At 56.7% G+C, this 27586-nt stretch overlaps 3 protein-coding genes, 1 long non-coding RNA gene and 2 other non-coding genes across 13 annotated transcripts; 4 read left to right on the top strand and 2 right to left on the bottom strand.

The window, feature by feature from the left end:
* The first annotated feature begins 33 nt into the window (after positions 1-33).
* Positions 34-14951, top strand: TNPO2 (transportin 2). 6 transcript variants are annotated; one of them, XM_007103591.4, is made up of 25 exons: positions 34-146; positions 3928-4039; positions 4702-4777; positions 4860-5009; positions 5732-5838; positions 5927-6060; positions 6154-6235; positions 6312-6434; positions 6541-6659; positions 7592-7652; positions 7753-7918; positions 8156-8308; positions 9612-9837; positions 10041-10212; positions 10691-10777; positions 10856-10963; positions 11061-11219; positions 11945-12032; positions 12218-12316; positions 12892-12987; positions 13320-13425; positions 13718-13817; positions 13897-13971; positions 14088-14215; positions 14299-14951. In XM_007103591.4, the coding sequence occupies exons 2-24, from the start codon at positions 3941-3943 to the stop codon at positions 14193-14195; spliced, it is 2694 nt and encodes an 897-aa protein (XP_007103653.1). In that variant the 5' UTR covers positions 34-146; positions 3928-3940; the 3' UTR covers positions 14196-14215; positions 14299-14951. The 6 variants fall into 6 exon arrangements, with proteins under 6 accessions (XP_007103653.1, XP_028338922.2, XP_007103652.1 ...); XM_028483121.2 differs by lacking the exon at positions 34-146 and adding an exon at positions 2535-2637 and having other exon boundaries at positions 13350-13425; positions 14088-14189; XM_007103590.4 differs by lacking the exon at positions 34-146 and adding an exon at positions 2535-2637.
* On the top strand, positions 9897-9966 carry LOC112067674 (small nucleolar RNA SNORD41). The gene has a single exon (XR_002893409.1). It is a non-coding gene; the product is annotated as a small nucleolar RNA SNORD41 (small nucleolar RNA).
* Positions 12074-12148, top strand: LOC129391783 (small nucleolar RNA ZL2). The gene has a single exon (XR_008616468.1). It is a non-coding gene; the product is annotated as a small nucleolar RNA ZL2 (small nucleolar RNA).
* Positions 14952-15868: 917 nt separating the features above from the next.
* On the bottom strand, positions 15869-17801 carry LOC112067625 (uncharacterized). The gene is made up of 2 exons (XR_002893388.3): positions 17714-17801; positions 15869-16443 (listed from the first exon to the last, which is right to left on the bottom strand). It is a non-coding gene; the product is annotated as an uncharacterized lncRNA (long non-coding RNA).
* A 123-nt stretch (positions 17802-17924) lies between these two features.
* FBXW9 (F-box and WD repeat domain containing 9) lies at positions 17925-23340 on the top strand. 3 transcript variants are annotated; one of them, XM_007103585.3, is made up of 10 exons: positions 17925-18444; positions 19601-19740; positions 19819-19947; positions 20980-21092; positions 21178-21269; positions 22170-22318; positions 22408-22521; positions 22652-22741; positions 22830-22895; positions 22969-23340. In XM_007103585.3, the coding sequence occupies exons 1-10, from the start codon at positions 18036-18038 to the stop codon at positions 23041-23043; spliced, it is 1377 nt and encodes a 458-aa protein (XP_007103647.1). In that variant the 5' UTR covers positions 17925-18035; the 3' UTR covers positions 23044-23340. The 3 variants fall into 3 exon arrangements, with proteins under 3 accessions (XP_007103647.1, XP_023990031.1, XP_007103648.1); XM_024134263.3 differs by having other exon boundaries at positions 22830-23058; XM_007103586.3 differs by lacking the exon at positions 19819-19947 and having other exon boundaries at positions 17961-18444.
* Positions 23341-23745: 405 nt separating this feature from the next.
* Positions 23746-24311, bottom strand: GNG14 (G protein subunit gamma 14). The gene is made up of 3 exons (XM_055082062.1): positions 24219-24311; positions 24003-24132; positions 23746-23846 (listed from the first exon to the last, which is right to left on the bottom strand). Exons 1-3 carry the CDS (start codon positions 24309-24311, stop codon positions 23746-23748), a joined length of 324 nt encoding a protein of 107 aa, XP_054938037.1.
* Between the last annotated feature and the right edge of the window lie 3275 nt (positions 24312-27586).

The raw sequence follows: 27586 nt of genomic DNA, 5'->3' as shown, positions 1-27586 counted from the left end.
GGTCGCCCCTGCAGCAGCTCAGCCTCTATTCTGGAGTATCAGGAGACAGAGGGAGCTGATGGTGTCCCAGCACCTCCTTTCACTGAGCTCACCTTCCTTGACCTGGGGAATGTCTGAAGAGGGAGGAGAATCAAATTCAGGTTTTGGTGAGTCACACAGTCCCAGCTTCAAACTATTCTGGTGTCTGTTTGCTGTGTGATCTTGGGCAAGTCATTTAGCCTTTCTGTGGTTCAGGTTCTTCATCTATAAAGTAGGGATAAAATACTGAAACTCCTTTAGAGTGAAGTTCTAAAGTAAGGGCAATGTTCATACAGCCATCGTTAACTGACAATCAAAGTGGCTGTTATTGTTTCTCTAGGTGAAGCAATTGGCTTGTGTTTGGGGACCGTGTTTGAGAAATAACCTTGATGGGAAGGTGCAGTGTGATGAGATGCTCAGGCAGGGAGGCTGTTGTAAACTGAGAAGTGTTTGTCTCCCATCTCAGATTCACGGTTGGGCATCAGTTCTTTGAGTTTCTTTTTTGTACTGAGCGCTTCTAGTTGAAGTAAGTTTGCCGTGCACAGCGCTGTTGTGAGAATACCATTTGTACAGTGACAGGCAGTAGGTGCATAATAAATACGGGGGAAAAATTTTTTTTTTTTAAATTTTCGATTCAGTACTGAAATTCACCATCTGGGGAGACAAAGAAAGACCTGTGATCACACGAGGGCCAATACTGTGGACTATACAGGCAGCAGGGGTCACATTATTCTGCCCGGCCTCCTCTCTCCCCCGAGGCCTGCTCGGGGCCGTTGGACACTAGACATATTAAAAGTAGGGGGTGAGCATTAACAAATTCTCTCCTGCATCTCCAACGCGCTCCCCACCTGACCCTTGTCTGAGGCAACCCCCAACCGTGAGCAGAAAACTCCTACGGTTCGCATCCTCTCCCGAAACCTCCAGATCCCGTCCCAGCCCCTCAGCCTCATTCTTCCTTCTGCTCAACGCCCAACTCTGGGGGGCTCTTCAACCCCTCAGATTCGAGTCTTAGCCAGAGACCGTAAGCGCGGCGACGCGGGCGCACGGCAAGATGGGATTTGTAGTTCTAGGCCCTCACGATGCGTAGGGAAGACCATTGCGCATGCGAAGGCGGCGGCTTTCCGCACGTGTCCCTCAAACCGGTTTCCTGTCTAGTGGAGCCGGCTGCGGTGGCAATCCAGTCTGCTACTTTAGGGATCGCAACTCCTGAAGTGGAGTTTGGCGCCAGCTGACCCTTCCCCAAACCCTGACGGCCCCAGTATTCGGCAAGAGAGGCCTTAGGTACCTGTTTTTCATGAATAAACGGAGTCAGGACTGACTGGCAATGGCAAGTGGACTGAGAAAACTGTCCCCCTCCTCCAGGCTGGGACAAAAATTGACCTGTGCCTCTCCCGAGGCCAAAACGTCCCTCAGGGCAGGGCTGGGTTGTTCTTTGGGATTAGAGCCCTAGTTGATTCAGTAAATTCAGTAAATATTGGTTTAGGGAGGGGCCAAATACAGTAAAAGGACGGCCTTGAGCCTCGGAGTAAAAGCCACGTTTTTGAAGAACAATTTACTGCAGGTCTTGTAATGCTTAACTTGGATTATCTCTGTCCCAGCAAACTATTCTTATACCCATTCGACAAATGGGGAAACTAAAGCTCCGAGGGGCAGAAGGTCGCCCAACTTTTTGTCAAGAGGGCGGAGACGTGGGGAGGGGGGAACGGGGACGCTCATGCTCCTCCCTACTCCGCTTTACTCTTAAGAAAAGGGGTGCCCTACTTTGTCCTCAGACGGCACAAGAATCACGGAGTGTCTTTTTTCGTCTTCCTTCCCTTACCTAAATTTCCTTAACTGTTTCACCTCATTCAGCCTCAGGGAACGAAAGGAGATAGGCGTTTTGCTCTAGCGTTTATTAGTTCATTTTGTTTAAAATTTTATATCCTCGTGGGTTTTTTGTTTCATATCCTTTTAAAAGTTGTCAAACAGTACTGGAAAATAAATAACGCAAAATATGGCAGAGGCTTCTTCAGGAACCCAGCCCGTCTCAGGCACTCCCTTTGTCTGGCTTTCCTTCCTTTGTCTCGGGTATAAAGTCCAACCCAGGCTCAGTCCCCTCCACTCTTTCTCTGCACGCACATGTACTCCTCCCAAGTATCGTCTGGATGGAGGGAGGAAGGCACAGTTCAATTCTTAGAGGAGGGGGGTGCCAAAGGCGCAGTTGGCTCTGAATGAAGGGTTTCCGGGTCCACCGTACACCAAAAAGTCCCACGAGCCACCAAACTCCTAGTTCCAGAAAAGAGGTCCTGTCAGGCCAGCGTGAGACAGGCTAAGAAAACGAGATGGTGGGATGACCGGCCGGCCAGAGAGGCCTAGAGAGGCTTCATCTCTTCGGTCACGTGACCCGGCCTCCGCGGGGCCTAGGTCGGCCGTGCCAGGCCACGTGCGACGGCTGTTTCTCCTGATTGGCTCTTCTAGGCCAGTTTGAACGGCGTACGGAAGCCTCCGCGGTTCATATACGGCCGCGTTTTTTTTTTCCTTTTTTTTTTTTTTTTTGCTCCCTCTCTTTGGCTCCCTCCTTCCTCGCGAGTCTCAGGAGAAGCCGCGGCTTAAGGCCCCGCTGCTGCTACCCGAGGCCGGGTAAGTGAGCCTCACCCGGACCCTAACCGGCTGGGCCCCGGCTTGCGTCGACCCCCGCAGGGCTTCAGGCCTGCGCGGCGCGCGGCCCGGGCGTCGGGGCCGCGCCTGACCGAGAAAGGCCGAGAACCCGGTTGGGCCCGATTGAGGAGGCAGCGATAATGGGCCGGGGCGGGGGAGGGGGGAACCGAGCCGGGCTTTGGGGGTGGGGCCTCGGAACCGGGCCAGGTCCCGGTGCCGCGAGAATCGGGCCAGTGGGGCGTCTGGGGTCGTGCTGGAGGGGCTCTGATTGGGGGAATCGTATGGGGACTGTTTAGGGACTGATTGGGGGACGTCGCGAGCATCGGGTGTGTGTAGGGGGCTGTTTCGGTGGGGTATGGTTGGGTCTGATTGGGGGAGGCCGCATTGAAAAGTTGGGGGGTGCTTTTTGGACCCTGATAGGGAAAGGGCTTCAGACTTCAGCCTAGAGGGCTTTTCTGGGTCTGACTGCGAGGCGTCGCTGGGATCAGTTGGAGGAAATGCCCCGGGGGGTGTTCGGCCAGGTCTAATTGGGGGGAGCCGCAGGGATCGGACGAAGAGGGTTTTCGGTTCGAGGTGGTGGGAGGCTTGGTCGAACTTGATTGGGGGAGGCAGTAGTGACCCGTCAGAGGGAGTTAATGCTGACTGGGGCGGGGGGTTGGAGCGCTGTGGGGGGAGGCTTTGCCAGATCTGATTGAGGAAGCGACAGGGACCCGTCCAGGGGCCTTCTGTCGCCGGTTAGGTGGGCTTGGTTGATTCTCCTGCGGAGAGGCATCAGGGACCTGTCTGGAGACTGCTTTGGGTCTGATTAAGGGGAATCGCTGGACTGCGTGCCGGCACGGGAGAGACCACGGGGGCTGGGGCGCTATCGTGTTCTGGGGCAGGGCCCCTGGATGGGGAGGGGGCTGGGCCCTCGCCTAGCAGCTTCGAGGGAAGTGGAAGCCTTAGGGCCCGCAGCCGAGGGCGGCGGCATGGGCCGCGGTGGGATGGAGGCCCAGTGTTGGGTGGGATGAGGATCCGCCGGGTCCCGTCGCCACCTCGCATGGCCCGCTTCCACATACCCCCGCCCGCGCTCCCAAGCCCGAGACTGTGCGGCCGTAGCTGGCGCAGCTGGCGGGGACCCCGCACTTGGGCGGGCGTGGATCGGCGGCCTCCCCCTGTCCGCCGAGGACGCTCCCGCCCTGCTACCGCCGCCACCACCTCTGCGGGGGCTCAGCCCGGGACTCACACGGAGCCCCTGGGATCCAGCGCTGATCCTGGCCCCTACCCCCGCAGTTCACCTTGCGCCATGGACTGGCAGCCAGACGAGCAGGGCCTGCAGCAGGTCCTGCAGCTGCTCAAAGACTCGCAGTCGCCCAACACAGCCACGCAGCGCATCGTGCAGGATGTATCCTTCCTTCCTTCCGGGTCTGGGGGGACGGGGCAGACATCTGCAGCTCCTGAAGGCCAGAGAGGAAGGGGTCTACTCCCTAATTCTTAGACTCTTTCTGCTGTGGCAGGAGCAGGCCTTGGCAGAGAATTAAGGATTAGGATTCTTGGGTCCCATTCCCAGAGGAAATGTGGCCCAGCAGGAGAAGGGGACACTTTTAGCTGGCGCTTAGCTTTAATTGAGTTTCATGGGTAAAATTTCCTTTTTTCAGTTGGTCATTTAAAATGCTATAAGTTAAACTTTTAAATTATTTAAACCATTAGCAAGTTTCACTTGAAAGTGTGAGTTCCCTTCTTTTTTTTTTTTTTAAAAAAAGCATGCAACATTGGATTGCTAGTGAGCAGAGCTGCCAACTTCAGAGAGAGCTGAGTTTGCTAACCCTCTCCTGCTCTGGCCAGGATCTTCAGGAGTGGTGGGAAGCTCAGGCATGCTCCCCCACCCGCTGTATGAATCTCATGTGCCTGAAATGCTGTGTTATTCTGGGCATGGGGGTTGACAGGTGGGGTTCCAGGAGCTGGTTGCCTGGTCCCCATAGTCAGAAGTAGTATCAGCTATATGGCAGTAAGGGGGCTCTGCCTGGGGAAGACCTCTGTCTCCCAAGACCCTTAACAACCTAGCAGAAACTCAAACAACTGAACCAGTTTCCCGACTTCAACAACTACCTGATATTCGTCCTGACCAGACTCAAGTCGGAAGGTATGGCCTTAGTGCCCCTCCACACAAGTCTGACCCCACTTTCTCCCCTTTGGTTCCCTAAGCCTCAGGCCTCTTCCCCCAGATGAGCCAACTCGCTCTCTCAGTGGCCTCATCCTCAAGAACAACGTGAAGGCACACTACCAGAGCTTTCCACCACCTGTGGCCGACTTCATCAAACAGGAATGTCTCAACAACATCGGTGATGCCTCCTCTCTCATCCGGGCCACCATAGGTAAGAAGATGCAGTGGGAGTCAGCCTGTGACGATGCCCTCAGCTGTCACTCTTGGCCAATAAACTTCTCAGTGTGTTAAGGATATTGATTCACTGAATGTTCCAGCACCGTGGATGGTAGTGTAGTACTGTTATTACTGCCATTTTACAGATGAGAAAACTGAGGCACATAGATGTTAAGGGATTTGCCTGGCAAGTAGCAGAGCTCAGAAGTGACTAGGTCAGGTCCGTGCTCTGAACCACTCCCTCCTGAAACAGCTGTTCTCACTTCTGAGAACAGAACCTAGATGGCTTCTCCCTCACCTCCTCAGGTCTTTGCTCAGATATCAAGGTGTCACCTAGTAAGGCCTTCTTTAGCCACCCAATTAAAAATTGTTACCCTCATCCTCAGCACTTGCTAACCATTTTCTCTGCTTTATTTCCTCCCTTATCTCTTGGCATCTAGACGCCCAGGTCTTTTGCTGATTTATCTTTACCTCACAGCCTCCCTCACTAGATAGGTCCTAGGGGAAGGGATTTTGTGTTTAGTTCTGTGCTGCATCCCAGGGCCTGAAACAGGACTGGCTCACAGTAAGACTCAGAGGATCTCAAAGAGTGTGTAGGGTTACAGGGGGTGGCGCACAGAAAGTGTGTGTGCTGGAGTGAGTGTGCAGCAAGGAGGGCTGGGGCGCCAGGCAGGCCCGCACCCAGCCTGAGGCAGCGTCCTTTCCTGGCCGCCCCAGGCATTCTCATCACCACCATCGCTTCCAAGGGCGAGCTGCAGATGTGGCCCGAGCTGCTGCCCCAGCTGTGCAACCTACTCAACTCGGAGGATTACAACACTTGTGAGGTAGGGGACGAGCCATGGCCTGCCTGCCTAAGCGGGAGCTGGGGCCAGACCGGGACCCACACCCATGTGCCTGCTCCCCTCCACTCAGGGAGCCTTCGGAGCCCTGCAGAAGATCTGCGAAGACTCATCCGAACTTCTGGACAGCGATGCCCTCAACAGGCCCCTCAACATCATGATTCCCAAGTTCCTACAGTTCTTCAAGCACTGCAGCCCCAAGATCCGGTGGGTGCGGCTCCCCAGGGGTCTGCAGGGGGCCTGGAGCAGGTGGGACGGGTGGGGTCAGGAGTGACCCATGTGCTGCCTGCCCCCTGCCAGGTCCCATGCCATCGCATGTGTGAATCAGTTTATCATGGACCGGGCCCAGGCATTGATGGACAACATCGACACCTTCATCGAGGTGGGCCACTGGGCTGGGGAGGGGAGCAGGAGGAGGGCCGAGGGCCGAGCCGCAGCTGACCCCGGCTTCCCTGCAGCATCTGTTTGCCCTGGCCGTGGATGATGACCCTGAGGTGCGGAAGAACGTGTGCCGTGCACTGGTGATGCTGCTGGAAGTGCGGATCGACAGGCTCATCCCCCACATGCACAGCATCATCCAGGTGCGCCTGGCCAGGGCCAGCCCGCGTGTGCGCTGAGGGGTGGGAGGCAGGTGGGGAGCTACCCCTGGCCGGGCCAGGCCTTAGCCTTTCTCCCATCCCACCCCAGTACATGCTGCAGAGGACCCAGGACCACGATGAGAACGTGGCCCTCGAGGCCTGCGAGTTCTGGCTGACACTGGCCGAGCAGCCCATCTGCAAGGAAGTCCTGGCCTCCCACCTGGTCCAGTGAGTGCTGCTTCTGCCCTCTGTCCCACCCCAGCCTCCACCCCTTGCCGTGCCTATGCCTTTCCTTCTGGTCAGCTCCTGTGCTAGCCTCAGTCCACATCTTGTATCTCGGTTTACTTTTATTCCTGTGCACATTTATTTTGCAAACGATAAGTATGTAGCTTTAACGACTTAAAAATTAGGTTAAGTTATAGGTAGAAAAAAGTGAAGACTCAACAGAGGCTTTAGGCATAGCTGGATCCAGGTGCTCAAAGGATGTGAAAGGCGTCTGTCTGGTCTGAGATCTACTTCCTCTATGTTGGCTTTGTTCTCAGGCACAGCCTTCCCTCGTCGTAGTACTGTGGCCTTCTGCAGCCTTCCAGCTCAGGAGCCTCAGAGTAAAGAAATTCTCTCTCAACCAGTATCGCCGCAAAAGTCCTAGGGCTGATCCTCCTTGACCAACTTGGATCACTTTTCTGTCCCCGAGTCAGTGAGGGCTCTAACCAAAATCTCCGATCCCGAGGTGCGTGGGCTCCAGCTGAGGGGGCAGGCTGCCCTGCCTGTTTGGTCCCCTAACCAGGCCCCATCCTAGGGAAGTGCCTGGTGACAGGGCCACACGTCCCTGCTTTATGGTGTGCTAGGGGTCAGGCACTATTCCAAGCTTCTCAATGTATTCAGGGGTTGGGAATTCACTGAGTAGCCAGGGGTCTGGGTCCAGAGCCTTCCTGTGGAGCTAGGAGTAGTGTCAGCTCTGACCCAGTCACAGTGGCTGAGACTCGGTTGAGATAGTACCCACTAAGGGAAATGAATGGGTGTAGGATAAGCAGGATCAGCATGTACAGTCTTCCCCTTGGCTCCCTGACCTCCTCCCCTCACCTCTGCTTCCCTCTTCCCCAGGCTGTAAGCCCCCTCTGGGGCCCCTGCATCCTGATTAACAGCCTCTCTTCCAACAGGTTGATCCCTATCCTGGTAAACGGGATGAAGTACTCAGAAATCGACATCATTCTGCTCAAGGTTAGTTAGGGCTGACCACCAGGCACAGGCAGGTGGATGAAGGCTGGGGCACTGGGGATGGGGGCCTCTTTGGTGCTTAGCCATCTGCCTGGCTCCACAGGGGGATGTGGAGGAGGATGAGGCCGTCCCTGACAGCGAGCAGGATATCAAGCCACGTTTCCACAAGTCACGCACGGTGACGCTGCCCCATGAGGCTGAGCGGCCTGATGGCTCTGAGGATGCAGAGGATGATGATGACGATGATGCTTTGTCCGACTGGAATCTGAGTAAGTGGCCTGGCCTAGGGTGAGAGGGGGAAGTACGGGGCAGCAAGCCCTGGGCTCCCCTCTCAGGAGGTAATCAGAAGCCTATACGGACGTAATCAGAAGCCTATACGGAGCAAATCATGAAGATTCTAATCATGATCTCTGATCCCGGGGGGTACAGAGAGGAGGGCTGGTGGCCTGCCTGATGTGCCTCCCTGAGCCCGCCGCCCCTCCCCCCCATCTCCCCTCCCACCCCAGGGAAGTGCTCGGCGGCTGCACTGGACGTCCTGGCTAACGTCTTCCGGGAGGAACTGCTGCCCCACCTACTCCCCCTGCTCAAGGGCCTCCTCTTCCACCCCGAGTGGGTGGTCAAGGAGTCGGGCATCCTGGTGCTGGGCGCCATTGCTGAGGGTAAGTGACCTGCCAGCCTGGCTGCGCCTGACCTCTGATCCCCATGCTGGTGTGAGACTGGGGCTGGCCCAGGCAGGCTTGTCGGGGGCGACGCCATCCCCAGGTTCTCTCCAGAGGCCTGCTCACCCCACTCCAAACAGCCCTGGGATTTGAATCTTCCCTTCAGCCCATGGGCCTGAAAGGGACCCCCGAAAGCAAGCTCCCTCCTTAATTCTCATGGACAGGCCATAAGCATAATTACAGCAACAATAATAACAGGCACTTCCGCAGTGCTTGCCCCACAGCAGGCAGCCCTGTCCTGCGGGCTCACTACCACCTGAGGAGGTGGGTTTCTTAGATGGGGGAACTAAAGTGCAGAGAGAATTAACGGCACTTCCCTCGTCACCCAGAGTGAAGCTGGGCCTCAAACCTGCTCTGGCTGCGAGGCTGGCCTGCCAGAATCCGAAGTGTGCAGTGGTGTTTCCTTAAACTTCACACGGTGTGCTTGTGCTGTATTGACACGGTTTCCAGGTTCCCCTTGTCCCGACGGATGGGGTGTACAGCGTGAACTACCAGAGGGCTTTGCAGAACTGTTACAGGCAGCACACACGACCCCCTCAGCATCCAGGCCTGCTAGAACAAGCAGAGAGGGCAGCAGGAGCCCTCATCCTGGAGAGCTTTTCAAAGTTGTCTAAGGAAATGTTTCGTCATATAATGAGTAATGGGTCTTATGTTAACAGAATACATAACATGTTACACAATGCACATATGTATCTTAATAGACTACGTGAAGTGTTCTGCATATATAATGGGAAAAGATCTCAAGAAACTGACCCTAAACTGGTAAAAATAGATCTCAGGGCTTGGGATTATCAGAGGGTGTGCTATTTATTATCTGTGTTCTGTAATGAAAAGAGAGACACGGTTAAGGGTTTTTAAAAAGAAAAAATGTAAAATAGAAAAAGAAAAATCACAAACATCCAAGAAAGGTTTCAAAGGAAAGGTCCTTTCTGTCCATCTGGGTTGTTATTACCCATAAAACCCAAGTCAGTGTGCAGCTTGGCCATCTATGAATGAACTAGTGACCAGGTGAAAACATCACAAGCCCTGGAATGGGGTGGAGCTGATGGAGAGGAAAGTCTTGCTCTGAAGCCGTTTCCCATCCCCACCCTGCCTTTCACTGGCTCTGTGACTCTGAGCCAGTTACTTAACCTCCAGGCTTCAGTTTCCCCATCTGTCAGGTGCGGCTGATCCTCTCCCCAGGAGGGTGGATGTGGCCCGGCCCAGTTGGGCTCAGCCTTGCCTCTGTGCCGGCTCCTTGCAGGCTGCATGCAGGGCATGGTGCCCTACCTGCCAGAGCTGATCCCACACCTCATCCAGTGCTTATCGGACAAGAAGGCCCTGGTCCGCTCCATCGCCTGCTGGACCCTGAGCCGCTATGCCCACTGGGTGGTCAGCCAGCCCCCTGACATGCACCTCAAACCTCTGATGACGGAGCTGCTCAAGCGCATCCTGGATGGCAACAAGAGGGTACAGGAGGCGGCCTGCAGGTGAACCTCGACCCCTGGCCCCACAGCCCTCACCTCACCTGGCCCCACTGGCTGCTCTCTGGGAAGTGATGATACTCATGACCCCTGACATTGTGCTGATTTCTCACGTATTCGTACTGGCTGATCCCGAGTGCACCCTCCCTGACTCCACTCAGAGCCCAGCCCCGCCTGTGGCTGTCTGCTAAACCCCTCCCCGCTTCCAGTGCCTTCGCCACCCTGGAGGAGGAGGCCTGCACGGAGCTGGTCCCTTACCTCAGCTACATCTTGGACACCCTTGTTTTTGCCTTTGGCAAGTACCAGCACAAGAACCTGCTCATCCTCTACGATGCCATCGGCACACTGGCCGACTCTGTGGGCCATCACCTCAACCAGCCGGTGAGACCCCACAGCGGCTCCCTCCTCCCGATCCCTGTGCCCCTGGCATCCGGTGACCTGGCGGCGACCCGTGTCGCACGCCAGGGACGTGGCCATGACCTCGACAGGCAGACAGACAGACCCGGCCCCAGCCCTCGCCCTGTTCCCAGTCTAGTGGGGGAGACAGACAGTTATGAGACAGCGTGGTAAGTGCTGTGCCGGGGGAGCTCAGGGGCCTGCGGGGAGCAGGAAGCGCTGACTCAGGCTCCGAGGGGCAGGAGGGGGGTGGGGGTGGGGCTTGGGATGGGTGAGAAGGGAGTGAACTAGAAGGGCCTGGAGGTCTGGCTGGATGGCGAGGCCTCGCAGGGCCCCATGAACCAAGCGAGGAGCCTAGACCTCATTGCTCAGATGATGGGCACCTCTGAGTCACAGGGAGCCCTGCTGGTTCCCAGGCCACCACCCACACCCAGGGAGCCCCAACTTCCTGCTCCCCTTCCAGGAATACATCCAGAAGCTGATGCCTCCACTGATCCAGAAGTGGAACGAGCTCAAGGATGAAGACAAGGACCTCTTCCCTCTGCTGGAGGTGGGTGAGCTCCAGGCCCTCTCCCGAGGCCCCGTCCCACCCACCTGAGCTCACCTCTCTTGCCCTCCTCCCCGCCAGTGCCTGTCATCAGTCGCCACCGCCCTGCAGAGTGGCTTCCTGCCCTACTGCGAGCCCGTCTACCAGCGCTGCGTTACCCTGGTGCAGAAGACGCTGGCCCAGGCCATGGTGAGCATCCCTCCACCACCACCCCATCACCCGCTCCTCTGCTGCTGCCCCAGCCTGGGCCCACTCCCCTCACCGGCCTGCCCCCTTCTGTGCCCAGATGTACACCCAGCACCCTGAGCAGTACGAGGCCCCTGACAAGGACTTCATGATCGTGGCGCTGGACCTGCTCAGCGGCCTGGCTGAGGGCCTGGGCGGGCATGTGGAGCAGCTGGTAGCCCGCAGCAACATCATGACACTGCTCTTTCAGTGCATGCAGGTGGGTGGGCCCCTCGCAGGCCTCTAAGTGGACAATGGTGACACCCAGCAGCCTTTGTGGGCTGCCTTGGGTGGACTCAGGGCCTTGGTTATGCCCTGAGGACATCAGGGAGAAAGGACCCATTAAAAAAAAAGCTTGCAGGGGCTTCCCTGGTGGCGCAGTGGTTGCGCGTCCGCCTGCCGATGCAGGGGAACCGGGTTCGCGCCCCGGTCTGGGAGGATCCCACATGCCGCGGAGCGGCTGGGCCCGTGAGCCATGGCCGCTGAGCCTGTGCTCCGCGACGGGAGAGGCCACAACAGAGGGAGGCCCGCATACCACAAAAAAAAAAAAAAAAAGCTTGTAATTATTTTTAAAAGTGATTCAAATAAGACATGTAAAGTCTCATTGAAAAATCCAACAATGTAGAAAATTAAAAAGTAGAAAATAGGAAATGTGAAAGCACAAGCCCCTCCAATATCACGCCCCTACCCCGCAGCGTATCGAGGATGGGCAGCAGTTCCAGGTGCTCTCTTCTGTAGTGGTACCGAGCTGGGCATTCTCGTTCACATGCCCCCTGAGTCCCAGATGTACAGATGGGGCCTGCAGCCTTGGCACTGGCAAGTGGCAGGGCCAGGTCATGCTCCAGGAACTGTTCCCTTAGCTGCCCTGCTCTGAGGAGTTAGTTGGGATCCTGGCTGGTTGGGGGAAGGGGAGCCCGGCCACACTGACCCTGCTTCAACCCCCAGGACTCGATGCCTGAGGTCCGGCAGAGCTCCTTCGCCCTCCTGGGAGACCTCACCAAAGCCTGCTTCATCCATGTCAAGCCCTGTATCGGTACGACCCCCATTTCGTCCTTACCCCATGACCCCAGCCCTGGCCTCAAGTGATGGAGAGATGACCTGGGAGGACTGTGACCGAACTGGGATGTATTCGTACTGTCGGATGGGGCCTGCCCCGCCAGTTTCAGCAGCTTACCCTGGCTGGCCCTCCTGCTCAGCACCCTCCTTTCTCCCTACCAGCTGAGTTCATGCCCATCCTGGGCACCAACTTGAACCCCGAGTTCATCTCTGTCTGCAACAATGCCACCTGGGCCATTGGCGAGATCTGCATGCAGATGGGTAAGCGCCCCACAGCTGGGCAGGCCCTGTCCCTCCCCATTGGCTTGTTCCCAGCCTGGGGGCAGGAGTCTGGCTCTGACTGACAGGTTCCCTCTAGAGGGCCCTGGTGCTCCTTGAGGAAGGCTCCGATTGGCCAGGGACAAGGGGACACCTCTGAGCATTTTCATCCGAGATGGGGACAAATGGCTGAAAGGCCATCTGTAATTGGCTTCTCCAAAGAGGTACAGGACAGGAGGCCTGTACTTATTGGACTACTTGTCACCTCCCTTCCCTCCAAGCAACTGGCTGAAAGGCCCCCTGGGATTGGTTGGGAGACTGTGACTGCTTCTCTGCTCTCTGCCTAACCCCACAGGGAGGCTGGGTGGTGTGGTCTCACCCTGGTGTCCAGCAGTGACGCCAGGGAAGCTTCTGGTGTTGGGAGGGTGTGGGTCTGTCTCTGGTTGGCCATGGACCCTGGGCAGCAGATAGCCGGAGAAGGTTGCTTGCTCCCTCACTGATTGGCCAGTGTCTGGATACAACTAGGGTCAGTGTGGGTGGCATGGGCTGTGTGGGGCTCTGACTGGCCTGTCTCCCAGGGGCAGAGATGCAGCCCTACGTGCAGATGGTCCTCAACAACCTGGTGGAGATCATTAACCGGCCCAACACGCCCAAGACGCTGCTGGAAAACACAGGTGGGCCCCAGGCCTGGGCCCTTGCTGCCTCCTTGCCCGCCTCCTGGAGGTGGGGTATCCTGGCTGGGAGGGTAGCTGACGAGAGGCCTTGGGAAAGAACCAGGGAGGGTGACTGGAAGGACTTGGAATGGGGCTATGGGAGGAGGCCTAAGAAAGATGTTGGCCTCGGGGGAGACCTGGGAGAGACCCAAGTGGGGTGGGGAGGAGCCCTGACTGGGCCAAGCTTGGGGGCCCAGGGAGCTGGCAGGAGCTATTCTCTTGGGGCCCATGGGGCGGGGCTGGTGCCTCGTGCTAGAGGCCCTGCCACGTACCGGGGCCGCTCGGGGTTGCAGGTCGCCTGACGAGTCCCTCTGCCATTCCAGCCATCACCATCGGCCGCCTGGGCTACGTGTGCCCACAGGAGGTGGCACCCATGCTGCAGCAGTTCATCCGGCCTTGGTGTGTGCCCACCTGTGCGGGGCCTGCCGTACGGTGGGCTGGGCGGTGGGGGGAGAGTGGGACAGGCCCGACCCAGTCCCTCGCCTGTGCCCGCCCAGCCCTACCCTGCCCACCCGTGGATGCCCGACCCAGCCCCACCAAGCCCTGATCTCCTGCTTCCCCCACGCCTCACAGATACATGTCCCTTCCCAGCCCCACCACCCACTGGCTCGCCGCCCCCCGCTGTCCCCCACAGAAGTCCGTCCTGCCCCAGGCTCACTGGCTGATTCCCCACTGCTTACCTTCCCCACAGGTGCACATCCCTCAGGAACATCAGGGACAATGAGGAGAAGGACTCGGCCTTCCGAGGCATCTGCATGATGATAGGCGTCAACCCCGGGGGTGTCGTGCAGGTTGGGGCAGCTGGGCTCTGAGGGAAGTTGCTGGGGCTGGGCTTGGACGGCCCCTCACGTGGGATCCGTCACGTTTCAGGACTTTATTTTCTTCTGCGACGCTGTAGCCTCCTGGGTGAGCCCGAAGGATGACCTTCGGGACATGTTTTATAAGGTAGGGCTCCCGCTTGGCCCTGATCTAGTCTCGGAAGGCGGCAGGGTGGGGAGAGACCGGGTTTATCTTCATCTTGCTCCGCTCCGGGGCTCCCCTCACCCCCTCCCTCGCTGCAGATTCTCCATGGCTTCAAAGACCAAGTTGGGGAGGAAAACTGGCAGCAGTTCTCAGAGCAGTTCCCGCCGCTGCTTAAGGAGAGACTAGCTGCCTTCTACGGGGTCTAGATGAGTACTGCGACTGCCAGGTGAGGAGGCCGTGTGCAGAGAGGGCTGGCGCTGTTGTGGGAGCCAAAGGGGCACAGGCCCTGACCCCCTCCTCTCCTCACAGGTTTCTGTCTGCGTTGTCGTCAGAGGGGTTGCTGGGGAGCGCGCTGCGTCCAGAAGTCGCCGTGCCCTGGTCGAGGGGGGTTAGGGAGGAGTGAGTGGGACCCAAATCCAGACGCCCTCCCCGTCCATCTACCTGCTATGCCTGGCCATAGGCCGGTCAGCGGGTGGGCAGGTGGGTGGGGCCTCCACGTTCATCCTATAAATGGGAGGGGGGTGGGACTTCTTGGCAGCAAGGGCCCCTTGCTCTAATTGGGGTCACCTCAGGCAGCCTACTTGGGCCAGCCACGTGTGGGAGGGAAGAATCAACACGGCCGACCAAATCCGGCTTAGGATGAGGCAAGGGAAAAGCAGGTGGGGAGGGGGGTCCTCGTAGAGACACGTACACTCACACGTACACACGTGGCTACACACATGTGCGGGCGCTGCAGCCAGCCAGGCTGGGCCAGCTGCCCCACCATTTCCCCGACTGCATGGAGACAGTAGAATTAGTGAACCCCTGAGTTAACTCGTAAGGCCTTCCGTGTAACCTGCATCTAGAGTTTAAGAAGCTTCTGCTGTTTTGCCGGAATTGGCGGTGATTAGGGAGGGCTGGGTGGGTTGGGGACCTCCGCTGGGACCCTGGGGCGGGGTGGGGAAGAGGACGGCCACCTTGGGGCCGCCCAGTCAGCACGCACATGCTTTGGACCTGCTCCTCACACTTCTTGCCAGCTCTGTGGCAGCCTCAGCCAGTGTGTCTCCCTCCTTGTCCCGTCCCAGCCAGAAGAGTGGGGACCACCGAAGTGGCCGGGGCTGGCCAGAGGTCGCCCTTTTCTCCCTCCCCTGTGCTTCAGTGACTTTCGAAGATGCTGGGCTGGAACCTTTTCCCCCTGAGGAGAGTTGGGGGCAGCCAGAGCTGCTGACATCTACCCCTGTGTCTCTCCATAAGCAAGTCTGTTTCAAAGGCAGTCCGTTTCTCTGCTTCCGAGAGCCCTCTTCCAGGCCTGGGTTTTAACACAAGGGCCAAGGCTGAGGCATTTAATTGATGGTGATAGAAAACAAAGGCTTATGCTTTGCCAGCAAGAGGGAAACCGAAGGCTTGGAGGAAGGGAAGGGTGGTGTATTCCCTTACCCCACTCTGGCCCTGGGACTTCCTGATCATCACAGCTCCCAGTAGGCCCCAAGACCCCACCAGGTTGGGGTAGCGATCCTAGGGAAACTTCTGGGATTGGATGGGGATGCAGTCACAGTGGGAGAGGCTCCCCTAGAGAGAGGGGGTGTGGTTACTTCGCAGTTGGCCTCAAAACTGAAACCAAGCCTTGAAGCCCCCTTAATGTTTTCCTCTTCCCTGCTTTCTACTTCTCTGGGGGCCTCTTTTTGCGGTTTTGGGGGTTTGACTGGATTCCTGCATTCTGGGGCCTGCTCCATGCATCCCTCTAGAGCACTGGATCACACCCTCATCACAGCCCTGTGTCTCCTGTCAGACAGGGCCAGGCCCCACCTCTCTTCCAAGGGGCACTTGGTGCACATTCCATAAACTCAGCTGGTTCCCCCGCTGTGAAACTCCAGCAGGTCTCTGGAAGCCATTTGTTTAAAAAAAAAAAAAAAAGAAAAAAGAAAAGAAAAAAAAATTAAATACCATTTAATTTTCTGGTAATTCCAGTTCTTTGGAGCATCCTCTGCTGGGTCTTGGGGTGTGTGGATTGGCTGTCTGATGGGATTGGTAACCCCTTCTCCATCCAGGATGGGGGGCCTCCAACCACCTTCAGGGAAGGGGAGCCTGGTTCTAGTTATCTTTTTTCTTTTTCTTTTTTTTTTAATTAAGAAAACTATTTAATTTTTTAATTTATTTTTTGGTTGATTTTTGCACAACGAAGTTTCAGCTTCTCAACCTTTTCCCCTGCGCAGGGCTGCGGACCCTGACTGGCCTCGATCTGCAGTCCCTCTCGTTCCCACATCCCTCCTTCCCCCTCATCCTCTTCTTCCTGCGGGCTCCCAGGGTCTGTCCATTTGTTACCGTGCTGTGCTGGGGACTGGCGCCAAGGTGGCGTGAGATTCCACTTGTGTAGAACTTTGTTGAGTAAAGATCAGTTTCTTGTGAAACCCTTGGTCTCCATCTGGCCTCTTGTGTCCTGGGCTTTGGCAGTAGAGAAGAGATGTGGAGGGGGGCCTGGGAAGTTTTAGAAATAGGGATGCACAGGAATCAGGTCAGGAAACAATTGTGGGAGTGGGGAAGTAAATAAGGTTAAAGATTAAATGTGGTAATGTAACATGCAATGCAGTCTCTGGGACATAATTACAGCTCACTACAGCCTGAGCTCACTAAAGGGGACCCATTAGTGTTACAGCCCAGATTCAAGATCCCCATCTACTAAAGAGTAAACTGAGTGGCAAGGAGCAAGACCTTGCAGCGTTCTTATCATCTTTGACTTCACAACTCTGGATTGCTGGGCAGGTTAGACATTTTTGTAGAATGCTCAGCTCAGCGCCAAGCCTGTGGGACATAGGTAAGTATGTGCAACAGTTAAAGGCAAATGAGAAACTGCTCATCTGGGGAAGCACAGGCCTCAGGATAAAATCTTGCTGCAACCTCAGTACAGCCCAAGGATCACCTGCATCAACCTGGGAAAATTTTTTTAAAATGCTGACACACAACCAACTTTCGTTTAACAAGTGTGTGCATTTTAGAGGAAAGCTAATCAGTGAAACAGCGATATGTCCCATAGAGAAAAATAACAGCGGGGAGAGGAGAAAGAACCTTATGGAAAATGGTCACAGTCTTAACAGTAGGGTACTCTGGGAAGGTGATTTGAGCAGAGTCACGTGGTTATCAGAAGAGTCAGGCGGGGACTTGCCTGGTAGCGCAGTGGATAAGAATCTGCCTGCCAATGCAGGGGACACGGATTCGAGCCCTGGTCCGGGAAGATCCCACATGCCGCGAAGCAACTAAGCCCCGTGTGCCACAACTGCTGAGCCCGGGCTCTAGAGCCTGTGAGCCGCAACTTTACTAAAACCCGCGCGCCTAGAGCCTGTGCTCTGCAACAAGAGAAACCACTGCAAGGAGAAGCCCGCGCACTGCAACGAAGAGTAGCCCCCATTGGCCGCAACCAGAGAAAGCCTGTGCGCAGCAATGAAAACCCAACATAGCCAAAAATAAATAAAATTAAATTAAAAAAGAAAAAAAGTCAGGGGGAGGGAACAGCTAGTGCTGCTTAGAATTTGTGCGTTAACACTGCCTGGCTCAAAAGAGGCTGTCGGTAAATGAGATGCTGTTTTTATCAGTAGGATTTTGGGTAACTCAGAGTTAACTTTCACCGAGGTCTCTGCAGTGTAACTGCTTGTCTCTGGCTCCGGAAGAAAAGAACAGGAGTGAGAGTCACTAGCATGCCCAGACTACGAACCAGGAAAAAGGGGTTTTCTATTTGTAAGGTCAGTGTCACCTGTAGAAGTGCCTTCGACAGGGCCGTGTTTTTCAAACCAGAGTCCGCTGGCCCTCTGCATCAGCACCATCAGAGATGCTAGTTTAAAAAACGCAGGAACCAGGAATCTGCATTTTCCAGCTCGGGGCCGACGCGGCTGAAGGACGAGACCCTTCCAGTGAGCTGGCTTTCATCCTGCGGCCAGTTTGCACACGAGCCCCTCGCTTCCGGTTGGCGCCCTAACGTCATCAGGCAGCGCCGGAAGTACCATCGCGCTGCCTAGGAGACAGGACGCGGGCCCGGCTGCTGACAGGGCCGGGCCGGCCGCGCCCACCCGGTCGCCATGGAGCTGCCTCCAGGGCCGCGCGATGATCCCTGCGCCTGGGATGATGACTCGGAGCCGGAGCCGGAGCCTGACCCCGACGCACAGGCCGAGGCTTACGTGGCCCGCGTGCTCAGTCCTCCGAAACTCGGGCTGGCACCCCCGCGCGCCCCTCCGCTGCCCGCGCCCGCTGTGTCTCTTGGCGCTCTGGAGCCGCGGGCCGCGTCCACGGGCCCGGCGGTGACGGTTCCGGGCCTGCTGAGCCTTCCTCCGGAGCTGCTTCTCGAGATATGCGCCTACCTGGACGCGCGCCTCGTGCTCCACGTCCTGCCGCGCGTGTGCCACGCGCTGCGCGACCTCGTGCGTGACCATGTCACCTGGAGGCTACGCGCGCAGCGCCGCGTACGCGCGCCCTACCCAGTGGTGGAAGGTGCGCGCGCCCAGGGGCCAGGGTGACCCGCCCAGGTCAAGCTTGGGGCGGGGGGAGGGTCCAGGGTGCTGTAAGTACAGCCACTGGAGCAGACTACCTGGCTGTCCTGGCTCAGCGGTGGCTGAGGTACTTACTGGTGGTACCAAAGCCCCTGTCCTCTGGGTGGGCTATGAAGCAGATACTTGGGGTCCTGAGGCTGTGGAAATCTACTTGGGTAGCTGGGGTCCCTGAACTCGGAATCCAACGATCCTCAGGCTTGGGGTTGACACAGGGACTTGAAGTCTTAGGCTGTCAGAATCTCCTTGGGGCTCAGAGTAAGCCCAAGAATCCCCAGGTTCTGGGTCTAGATGCTAAGGCAGTAACTGGTGATGCCAAATCCCCTTACCTCTAGAGTCTTGGCCTAGGTGAGGGTGAGGCAGGACTCAGGTCCAGAGCCTGCAACCCTTGAACTTAAGCTAGGGTTTAGAGGTTGGGATCCCTGATATTAGCAATCACAGACCCTCGAGTCCAGGTTCTAACCTGGGATCTTAGGCAGGGGCTGGTGGTAATTTCTCCTGCCTCCAAGGTCTTTGGTCCCTAGAGGATAAGGCAGCTTGGTAATCTTGAATTGATGGGACTTTACTGAACAGCTTGATAAAACATAGATGTTTGGTTGGGTCAAGGGTTTGGGTTCTGCATCTTGACAAAGCTCCCAGGTTTGGGATGCTGGTTTGGGGAACACTTCCATGGGTCTGGTTCAGATGGCCGAGGCAGGAAGTGTTAGTTATGAAGTCCTAGCTCTTGTGCCCAGCCTGAGGGTTGGGAGGCTGAGGTTGGACCTTAGCCAGGGGTGAGGCAGGGCCTTAACGTCCTGAGGCTGCTATCCCCCAGACTTGGGTTGGGGGATGAGGCCCGGGAAGGTGGTCCTGAGGCTCCAGTTACCCAATTTCTGGAAGCTGGGTAAGGAGCAATCCTAGACCTGCTTGGCAGGTGCGTGGGCTGGTGGTCCCAAAGCTAGAGCCTCGGCCTCCTTGGGTGGGGTAAGAGGTCCAGGTGGGTTCTCTCCAGGTCTGGTTCAGGTTGTGCTCCCCGGAAGCCAGCACGGTGAGCTTGGACAGCTGGTGTGGGTGGTCGCAGTGTTCCTACCCACTGGGGACCCTGCTCTTGCGTCCCACAGAGGAGGACTTTGACTGGCCAGCAGCCTGCATTGAGCTGGAGCAGCACCTGTCGCGCTGGGCAGAGGATGGGCGCAGGGCTGAGTACTTTTGCCTGGCCGATGGGCACTTTGCTTCCATTGACTCAGTGCTGCTGCTCCAGGTGAGACGGGGGTGGGTGGAAGGCCAGGCAGTGGTGGGCCAGGGTGACCCCAACAACATCACCTCACTCCTCTCCCAGGGTGGGACACTTTGCCTGTCAGGCTCCCGAGATCGCAATGTCAACCTGTGGGACCTGCAACAGCTGGGGGTGGAGCCCAGCCGGGTTCTGGTCAAGGCCCTGGGCACCCAGAAGAACAGCACTCACAAGGTGAGGGAGTAGGAGGCCAGGCAGAGGTAGGAGGCGTGCGGCCTGCGTAGGGTGCCGTGGCTAAGGGCACAGGTTTTGGCACCAGACCTCATAGATTTAAATCTTGCTCTGCTATTGTTAGTGTGACTTTAAGTGAGATGTATGACTTCTCTGGGCCTTAGTTTGTGCTTCTGTCCAGAGGTCAGTTAGGATGAGGACGAATGAAATGAATTTGCATTAAGAGCGTTGCTCAGGCTCATATACAGTAGGTGCTTAGGAGATGTCAGGTATACCTTGAGTGGCCCCAGGTAGGGCAGTTATGAGGCCACCCTTGGGGATCAGACAGCTCTGAGCATGACTGTCATCTCATGAGAGGTGGTCATGGAGGGGCACCTCCACCAGCCATTGAGGTGGTCTAGGCTGGTGGCCAAGAGCTTGGTCTCGGAGCCAGGCTGCTGGGTTCAAATCCCCACTCTGCTATTTCCTGGCTGTGTGACCTTGGGTGAGGGACTCAACCTCTCCGTGCACCAGTTTCATTATCTGTAGAATGGGACACATCATAGTACTCTCCTCAGTGGGTTTGGTGAGGAATGAGTCAGTGGGGAGCTGCGTTCTGTGCATTTTAGCTCAGGGACTTTTTTATGCCCATTTTCCCAATGAAGAAACTGAGGGACGGTATTTCATTCACCCAGGTCATGGAGTGGAGGCCCCATTCTTTTTTTTTTTTTCCCTATACCAAGCAGCTTGCGGGATCTTAGTTCCCTGACCAGGGATCAAACCTGGGCCTTTGGCAGTGACAGCTCGGAGTCCTAACCACTGGACTGCCAGGAAATTCCTGTGGAGGCCCCATTCTTAATCACACTGTCATGTGGCCTCAAACCACCACTGCAGCTGAGGCTCTGCAGAACTTGATTTAGGAATATTATTAGGTTGCGGTGCGCATGTCCTGGGCTCTGAGGTCAGACCCACAGACCTAGGCTCTAATCTCTACTCGGTGCTGACTCGCTCTGGGTTCTGTGAAATGGGGAAGATCACACGGGTCTGGTCCCACAGGGCTGGGTGTGGTCACTGGCGGCGCTGGACCACCGAGTGTGCTCTGGTTCCTGGGACAGCACTGTGAAGCTCTGGGACATGGCGGCTGATGGGCAGCAGTTTGGCGAGATAAAGTGTGAGGGGTCCTGGGTAGGGGGGCCTGGGTGGGCAGGGGTCTGTCTGGCCACAGCCCCAGCCCTGTGGTCTGTGTGTCCCCAGGGCCAAGGCAGCTGTGCTGTGCCTGTCCTACCGGCCTGATATCCTGGTGACTGGCACCTATGACAAGAAGGTGACCGTCTACGACCCCAGAGGTGGGCTGGGGACCCTGAAGCCTAGGTGGGAGAGCAGGGCTGCCTGGTGTCTCCAGGGTCATCCTGGGGAAGGAGACACTTGGGCCTCACATTCTAACTGGGGTGACAGTCATAACAAGAGGCTGACCACTCAGAGTGGCCTGTGTTGTGCTGGGGGCCACAAAGGTGACAGGTGGGGATGGGTATTGGGGGCAGAGGAAGCCCTGCCTCCACGTGGGGTGGGGTCAAGTACTGAGGGCTCCCAGAGGAGGGGCCTCTGAGCCTGAGTCCTGTAGGAGGCAGGACAGTCCTTGAGAATTCTGGCTCCCCCACCTCCTAGCTGTGTGACCCCAGTCAGGTTTGAACCTCAGTTTCCCCATTTGTCAAATCCAGATAATAATAACTCCAGCCGCATAGGGCTAATGGGAGGAGATGACAATAAGAACTTTGGTAGATTAAATGTTTACATTAAAATGCCTAGAATGAACTTGGCCCAGCACATAAGCCTGTTCCGTTGTTTATTTATTTACTCATTCTTATTTTAATTGAAGGGCCCAGTGTAACTTTTCCAGGCAGAGCCAGAGCCAGGATGGGGTGGGGGCAAGTCTCAGGCTGACCTGCAGGAGGAGGGAAGCATTTTATGCTGGGACTTGCTGAGGTCCATTCTGTACTGAGAGCAGATGGGACTGGAGGAAGGAGAGGGGATGGAGATGGGTTGGGGGGGGGGTCTGGTGGCCCTGTGAGGCCCGGATCCAGCTGGGGTGGCAGAGGAACAACAGGGTCACCTGTGGGATGGGGGTCGGGGGAGCAGACAGAGTAGTATTTTGCCAGGAAGGATGGAGACCCAGGATCCTGGGGTGGGCCAGGGGGCCTCCAAGGGGCTCTGATGTCCCCCTCCTCCCTGGCCCATTGCCCATGAAGTCGGCCCGGCCCTGCTGAAGAGCCGGCGGCTGCACTCAAGCGCGGTGCTGGCGCTGCTGGCGGACGACCGGCACATCATTTCAGGCAGCGAGGACCACACGCTGGTGGTGTTTGACCGCCGAGCCAACAGCGTCCTGCAGCGGCTGCAGGTGGGCGCTCCCCAGGGGGGCTGGAGGGACCAGGGCTGCGGCGGGGCCCGGACTGGCTTGAGCTGCTCTGTCCCATGTCCCTCCCACAGCTGGACTCCTACCTGCTCTGCATGTCCTACCAGGAGCCTCAGCTCTGGGCCGGCGATAACCAGGGCCTGCTGCATGTCTTCGCCAACCGGGATGGCTGCTTCCAGCTCGTCCGGGTCTACCAAGGCTCTTGCCCCCGCCCAACCCGCCCTGGGCTGCCTCCCTACCTCTTAACCCCTGGGTGGCAGTGGGGGACTGGCCTTGGGAGAGCCACGCCTGAGTGTCACCTGTCCCTCCCTTCCGCAGTCCTTTGATGTGGGCCACAGGTCTCAGATCACAGGGATCAAACACTCCCTGGGGGCCTTGTACACCACGTCCACCGACAAGACCATCCGGGTGAGGCCCTGCGACAGTCCCCCCTCTCTACCCACCCTCACTTTGCCACGAGCATACCTCGTGACCTTTGCCCATTGCCCCTCACCAGGTACACGTGCCCACAGACCCACCAAGGACCATCTGCACTCGAAGCCACCACAATGTGCTGAATGGGGTAAGGCCCTGTCCCGTGCGCCCTGCCTGGCTGCTCAGAGCACCCCTGACTCCTCATGTCCCCGCCCTTGCAGATCTGCGCTGAGGGCAACCTGGTGGTGGCCGCCTCTGGGGGCCTGTCGCTGGAGGTCTGGAGGCTGCAGGCCTGAGCAGGCAGATGTGGATGTGGATCTGCCGGCTGGCAGGCTGGGCTGGGGCCTCCGTTCTTGGGGGGACCTTCCCCCACGCTGGTGCTGCCTTTGCCCCGCCCCCACAGGCCTAGGGCACAAGGGGTCCTGGCCACGGTCGGGGTTGGGGGGGGTCCCTGGGCTGGGCCCCATGCCAGGGGAGGTGAGGTTTGTGTTCCGGCCAACCCAGGGGGCTGCTCCCCACCCTGGGCCCTTGTTTTTGTTATGATTTGGATGCCTGCTCTCCCTGGAGAGAGAAATAAACCTGATGTACTGGTGCTCTGCCTGGACTCTGAGCTTGGTGTCACCTGAGGGCTCCGCCCGAGGCTGCCAGTGGCTGGGATGCCAGGGAGGTGCGTGTGTCTGTGAGTTGGTGCATGAAAGCCTCAGCGACAGCCACTGCTGTGTGTGTGGGGGGACGCGCCTGTGCCCGTCCAGGTGCATTTCAGGGATCACGTGCGTCTGAGTGTCCCCAGGGAGGCCGGTCTGGCTGTGTGTGTTGTTATAGTATTCCTGTCTGTGTATGTCTGTGGAAGAGGGAGACACTTGAGAACGTGGCACCTGAATGATGGCACCTGTGTCTGTGCGCCATGTGGGCATGTATGCGTGTGGCACGCACTGGCATGTAGATTGGGACTCTAACCCCGGGTGTGTTTGTGCAGTGGGACAGGGGATCTGCTAATGCTACCCCATAGGCTGGAGGGTGGGTAGCAGGTAGGGGTGCGGGAGGGGCCTGCTCCTCTCTCCAGGGTCCAGGGTGTGTGTGGGCCCCTGTGGCCGTGACCCTGGAGTGGGCGGGGAGGGAGGCTGGGCCAGTTGCACACCACACTGGTCCCTGCAAGCCAAAGTCCCCATTTGCCCCCCATCGCAACCTGGCCAAGCCATGCCCTGAGGAGCATTCACTTCACGTTTATCGAGGCCCCCTGGGTGGTCCGGGCTACAGGGCCACAGGATGGCGCAGGGCTTCTTCTCCTTGGAGGGGTTGCTGGCAGCTGGGATGCCCACGAGGAAGGGGTCACTCTTGGCCTGCTCCGTGCAGAACTGCAGCAGGTCAGCGGCCGCCTCGGATACCTGCAGGCCAGCCCGGTTAGCCAGACCTGGGCTGGGCTGCCCACCTGCCCCCTTGCTCAGATGCAGCCGCCTTGCCCTGGCCTCACCTTCACACGGTCGATGCCCGCCCCCATCTGCAGCTGTTCCACGGCCCAGCGGGCCTGCCCGGTGTCGCTGTCGGTGGTCACCTTGCCGGGCATCTGGGGGAGTCGTGAGCAGAGTCACAGGCAGCAGGCTGAACCCCAAACCCTGAGCTCCCACACATCCTCCTGTGTCCCCTGGGGACTGAGGGATGGGAGTGGCTGCTCCCCAACCCCTGTCAGGACCACATACCTCAGCTGAGGACTCCGGCTGACTCCTGGCTGCTCGGTCCTCCTCCTGCAGCCCCGCTCTGGCTCCCGCCCCCACCACCCTGGCCTCTCCAACCCCCTCCTCTCCCTCCCCAACCCCTGCAGAGACTTTGAAGCCAGGACACTCATGGAGCAAAATGTCACCAGCGGCAGCAGCAGTTGCTGAGGCTGAGGGGGGGAGGGGTCCCTGCTCCAAGAGGCCCCGTGGCTGCCCTAGTATCACGTGTCACCTTGGCTGGGGGAGTGTAGGGGCCCTGGGCCCTCACTGACCTGTCTGATCCCCTGCTAACTGGCCCTACGGTCCTTCTTTGCCAGGCTCCGGCCCTACTTTGCGGAGATGCAAAGTGTAACCTGGTTCAGGTGCAGCCCCGTCTCTCCTTTCTCCAACTGCACTCATGGCCCAGGGTTCTTATCCACAGATGACTCAAACCACTCACTCATGCTGATGGCTTCCCCTGCCTCATCCCAGCCCCTTCCCTGACCTCAGACCCACCTGAGGACCCTCCTCCCTCCTCAGTCCATCACACCCATCTCTCGGTTGTCTCCCACCTAACTTGGCCAAAGCTGGACTCTGGATCATCTTCCCCTGAAACCTCCAGCCCCCAAATTCACCACCATGTGTCCAACTTCTCTGGCTCAAATCTTTAACTCCTTCATTCCTTTCTTCCAGTGTTCCCACATTTGATCCTTCCTCAAGAGCCATCAGATCAACTTTCTTTTGTTTTAATTAATTTTTTTAAATTGGCTATAGTTGATTTACAACGTTGTGTTACTTTCTGCTGTACAGCAAAGTGAGTCAGTTATACATACACATATATCCACTCTTTTTAAGATTCTATTCCCATATAGGTCATTACAGAGTACTGAATAGGGTTCCCTGTGCTATACACAGATCAACTTCCAAGTTGTCAAACTGGTCACTTCTCTCCACCCTGTTGGTAGCATCCGGGTCCTGGTGCCCCCAGCTCAGTGTGCCTGGACCAGTGCAGTTGCCTGACCTCCCCTGCCCTGCACAGCCCCGACCCCGTTCTCCTCAAGTCAGCCAGTGGGATCTGTTAAGTAAATCACACTACAACACGGATGAACCTTGAGGACATTATGCTAAGTGAAATAAGCCAGTCACAAAAGGACAGATAATGTATGATTCCACTTATGTGAGGTCCCTAGAGGAGTCAAATCCATAGTGACAGAAAGCAGAATGGGGGTTGCTGGGGGCTGAGGAGAGAGAGGGAATGGGGAGTTAGTGTTTGATGGGTAAGTTCTGGAGATGAATGGTGGTGATGGTTGAACAACAATGTGAATGTACTTAATGCTTCTGAACAGTGCACTTAAGAATGGTTACAATGGTGAATTTTATGTGTACTTTACCACAATTTTAAAAATTGGAGAAAAATAGGGCTTCCCTGGTGGCGCAGTGGTTAAGAATCTGCCTGCCAATGCAGGGGTCATGGGTTCGATCCCTGGTCCAGGAAGATCCCATGTGCTGCGGAGCGACTAAGCCCGTGCGCCCCAACTACCGAGCCTGCGCTCTAGAGCCCGCGAGCCACAACTACTGAAGCCCGCGCACCTTAGAGCCCATGCTCCACAACAAGAGAAGCCACTGCAATGAGAAGCCCGCGTACCGCAACTAAGAGTAGCCCCTGCTCGCCGCAACTAGAGAAAGCCCATGTGCAGCAACGAAGACCCAAGGCAGCCAAAAATAAAAAATAAATTTATTTTTAAAAATTGGAGAAAAATAAATCAGAGCCTCTCAGTCCGTTTTAAAAACTCTCCTATTGTTTCCCAGCCTCTTAGAATAAAACCCACCCTCCTTACTACAGCACACAGGGCCCTGCCTGGTCTGGCACCTTCTGCCCTCTCTGAATTCATTTCTTCTCAACCCCTTCCCCCTTCATTCTTCATGGATCACCCTGACCTCACTGTGTGTGTTTGTTTGTCCATTTTTGCCGAGGTCCCAATATGTGCCCCCGCACTGTGCAGAGTAAAAGGAACAGCGTGAAACCAGACAAAATCTTGCCCTCATGGAGCTGCTGTTCTAGTCAGGGAACAATGAACAAGAGCAAACAAAGTGTATTAAGTGCTGTGAAAGACAACAAAAGCAAGGTAAAGGTGAGAGCAGGTGGTCAGGTCAGGCCTCTTGGAGGAGGTGACATTTGGACTGAGGCCCCGAGGAGAAGGAGCTGGGGAAGTGGGTGTTCCAGGCAGAGGAGCAGGTGTGTCGCCCCTTGGTCAGGAAAGAGCTTGGTGGGTTCTAGAACAGCCAGGAGGTCAGTGTAGCTGGAGAAAAGTGAGTGAGGGCAAGTGGTGGGACACGAGGGCAGGCAAGTCAGTGCCTTCTCAGGCCTTGGTGAAGAGCTCGGATTTTACTCGTAGGAGGAAACCACGGTAACAGCGTTTTAACAGAGAATGACATACCTGATTTTTGTTTAAGGAGCTCTCTGGCTACAGCTGGGGGATGGACTGAAGGGGAAGGTGCCCAGCATGGAGGCTGTGGGGATGAAGAAAAACACCTGGATACAAATATTGAATCATGTTGTACACCTCAAACTAATATAACGTTATATGTCAACTACATCTCAATTTAAAAAAAAAAAGAAGGGCTTCCCTGGTGGCGCAGTGGTTAAGAATCCGCTTGCCAATGCAGGGGACACAGGTTCGAGCCCTGGTCTGGAAGATCCCACATGTCGTGGAGCAACTAAGCCCGTGAGCCACAACTACTGAGCCTGCGCTCTACAGCCCACGAGCCACAATTACTGGAGCCCGAGAGCTGCAACGAAGAGCAGCCCCTGCTCGCCACAAGTAGAGAAAGCCCGCTTACAGCAACGAAGACCCAATGCAGCCAAAAATAAATAAATAAATAAATAAATAAATAAATAAATAAGAAAACAAAGAAAAGCACCTATTTCGTAGGTAGAATTTGGCAGACATGTGGAGGGATGGATGTGGGGTGTGAGAAAAGGGGAAACATCAGGCTCAACTCCCCAGTTTTCAGCCTACTAGATGAGTGGAAGGTAGGGCTGTTTGCAGAGATGTGACAGACTGCAGGAAGATCAGGGTTAGGTGGCGAGGGAACTGAGGCCAGGAGTTTGAGATCCAAGTGGGGGCTGTCAAGGAGGATGTTCTGT

The sequence above is a fragment of the Physeter macrocephalus genome, unplaced genomic scaffold, assembly GCF_002837175.3.
Source record: "Physeter macrocephalus isolate SW-GA unplaced genomic scaffold, ASM283717v5 random_7, whole genome shotgun sequence".
NCBI classification, from domain to species: Eukaryota; Metazoa; Chordata; class Mammalia; order Artiodactyla; family Physeteridae; genus Physeter; species Physeter macrocephalus.
This window is presented reverse-complemented; position numbering and strand designations above follow the sequence as displayed.

Coding starts and splice junctions, on each gene's coding strand:
- TNPO2 (XM_007103588.4), top strand. CDS start 3,662: ATGAGGATCCGCCGGGTCCCGTCGCCACCTCGCATGGCCCGCTTCCAC. Junction 7,919..8,155: donor TTTGTCCGACTGGAATCTGA/GTAAGTGGCCTG, acceptor CTCCCACCCCAG/GGAAGTGCTCGGCGGCTGCA. Junction 9,838..10,040: donor GTACAGGAGGCGGCCTGCAG/GTGAACCTCGAC, acceptor CCCCGCTTCCAG/TGCCTTCGCCACCCTGGAGG.
- GNG14 (XM_055082062.1), bottom strand. CDS start 24,311: ATGCCCGGCAAGGTGACCACCGACAGCGACACCGGGCAGGCCCGCTGG. Junction 24,133..24,218: donor CGGGCATCGACCGTGTGAAG/GTGAGGCCAGGG, acceptor GCTGGCCTGCAG/GTATCCGAGGCGGCCGCTGA. Junction 23,847..24,002: donor CTGCGCCATCCTGTGGCCCT/GTAGCCCGGACC, acceptor CGCCCACTCCAG/GGTCACGGCCACAGGGGCCC.
- FBXW9 (XM_024134263.3), top strand. CDS start 18,036: ATGGAGCTGCCTCCAGGGCCGCGCGATGATCCCTGCGCCTGGGATGAT. Junction 21,093..21,177: donor CAGCAGTTTGGCGAGATAAA/GTGTGAGGGGTC, acceptor GTGTGTCCCCAG/GGCCAAGGCAGCTGTGCTGT. Junction 22,319..22,407: donor GCGTCCTGCAGCGGCTGCAG/GTGGGCGCTCCC, acceptor TCCCTCCCACAG/CTGGACTCCTACCTGCTCTG.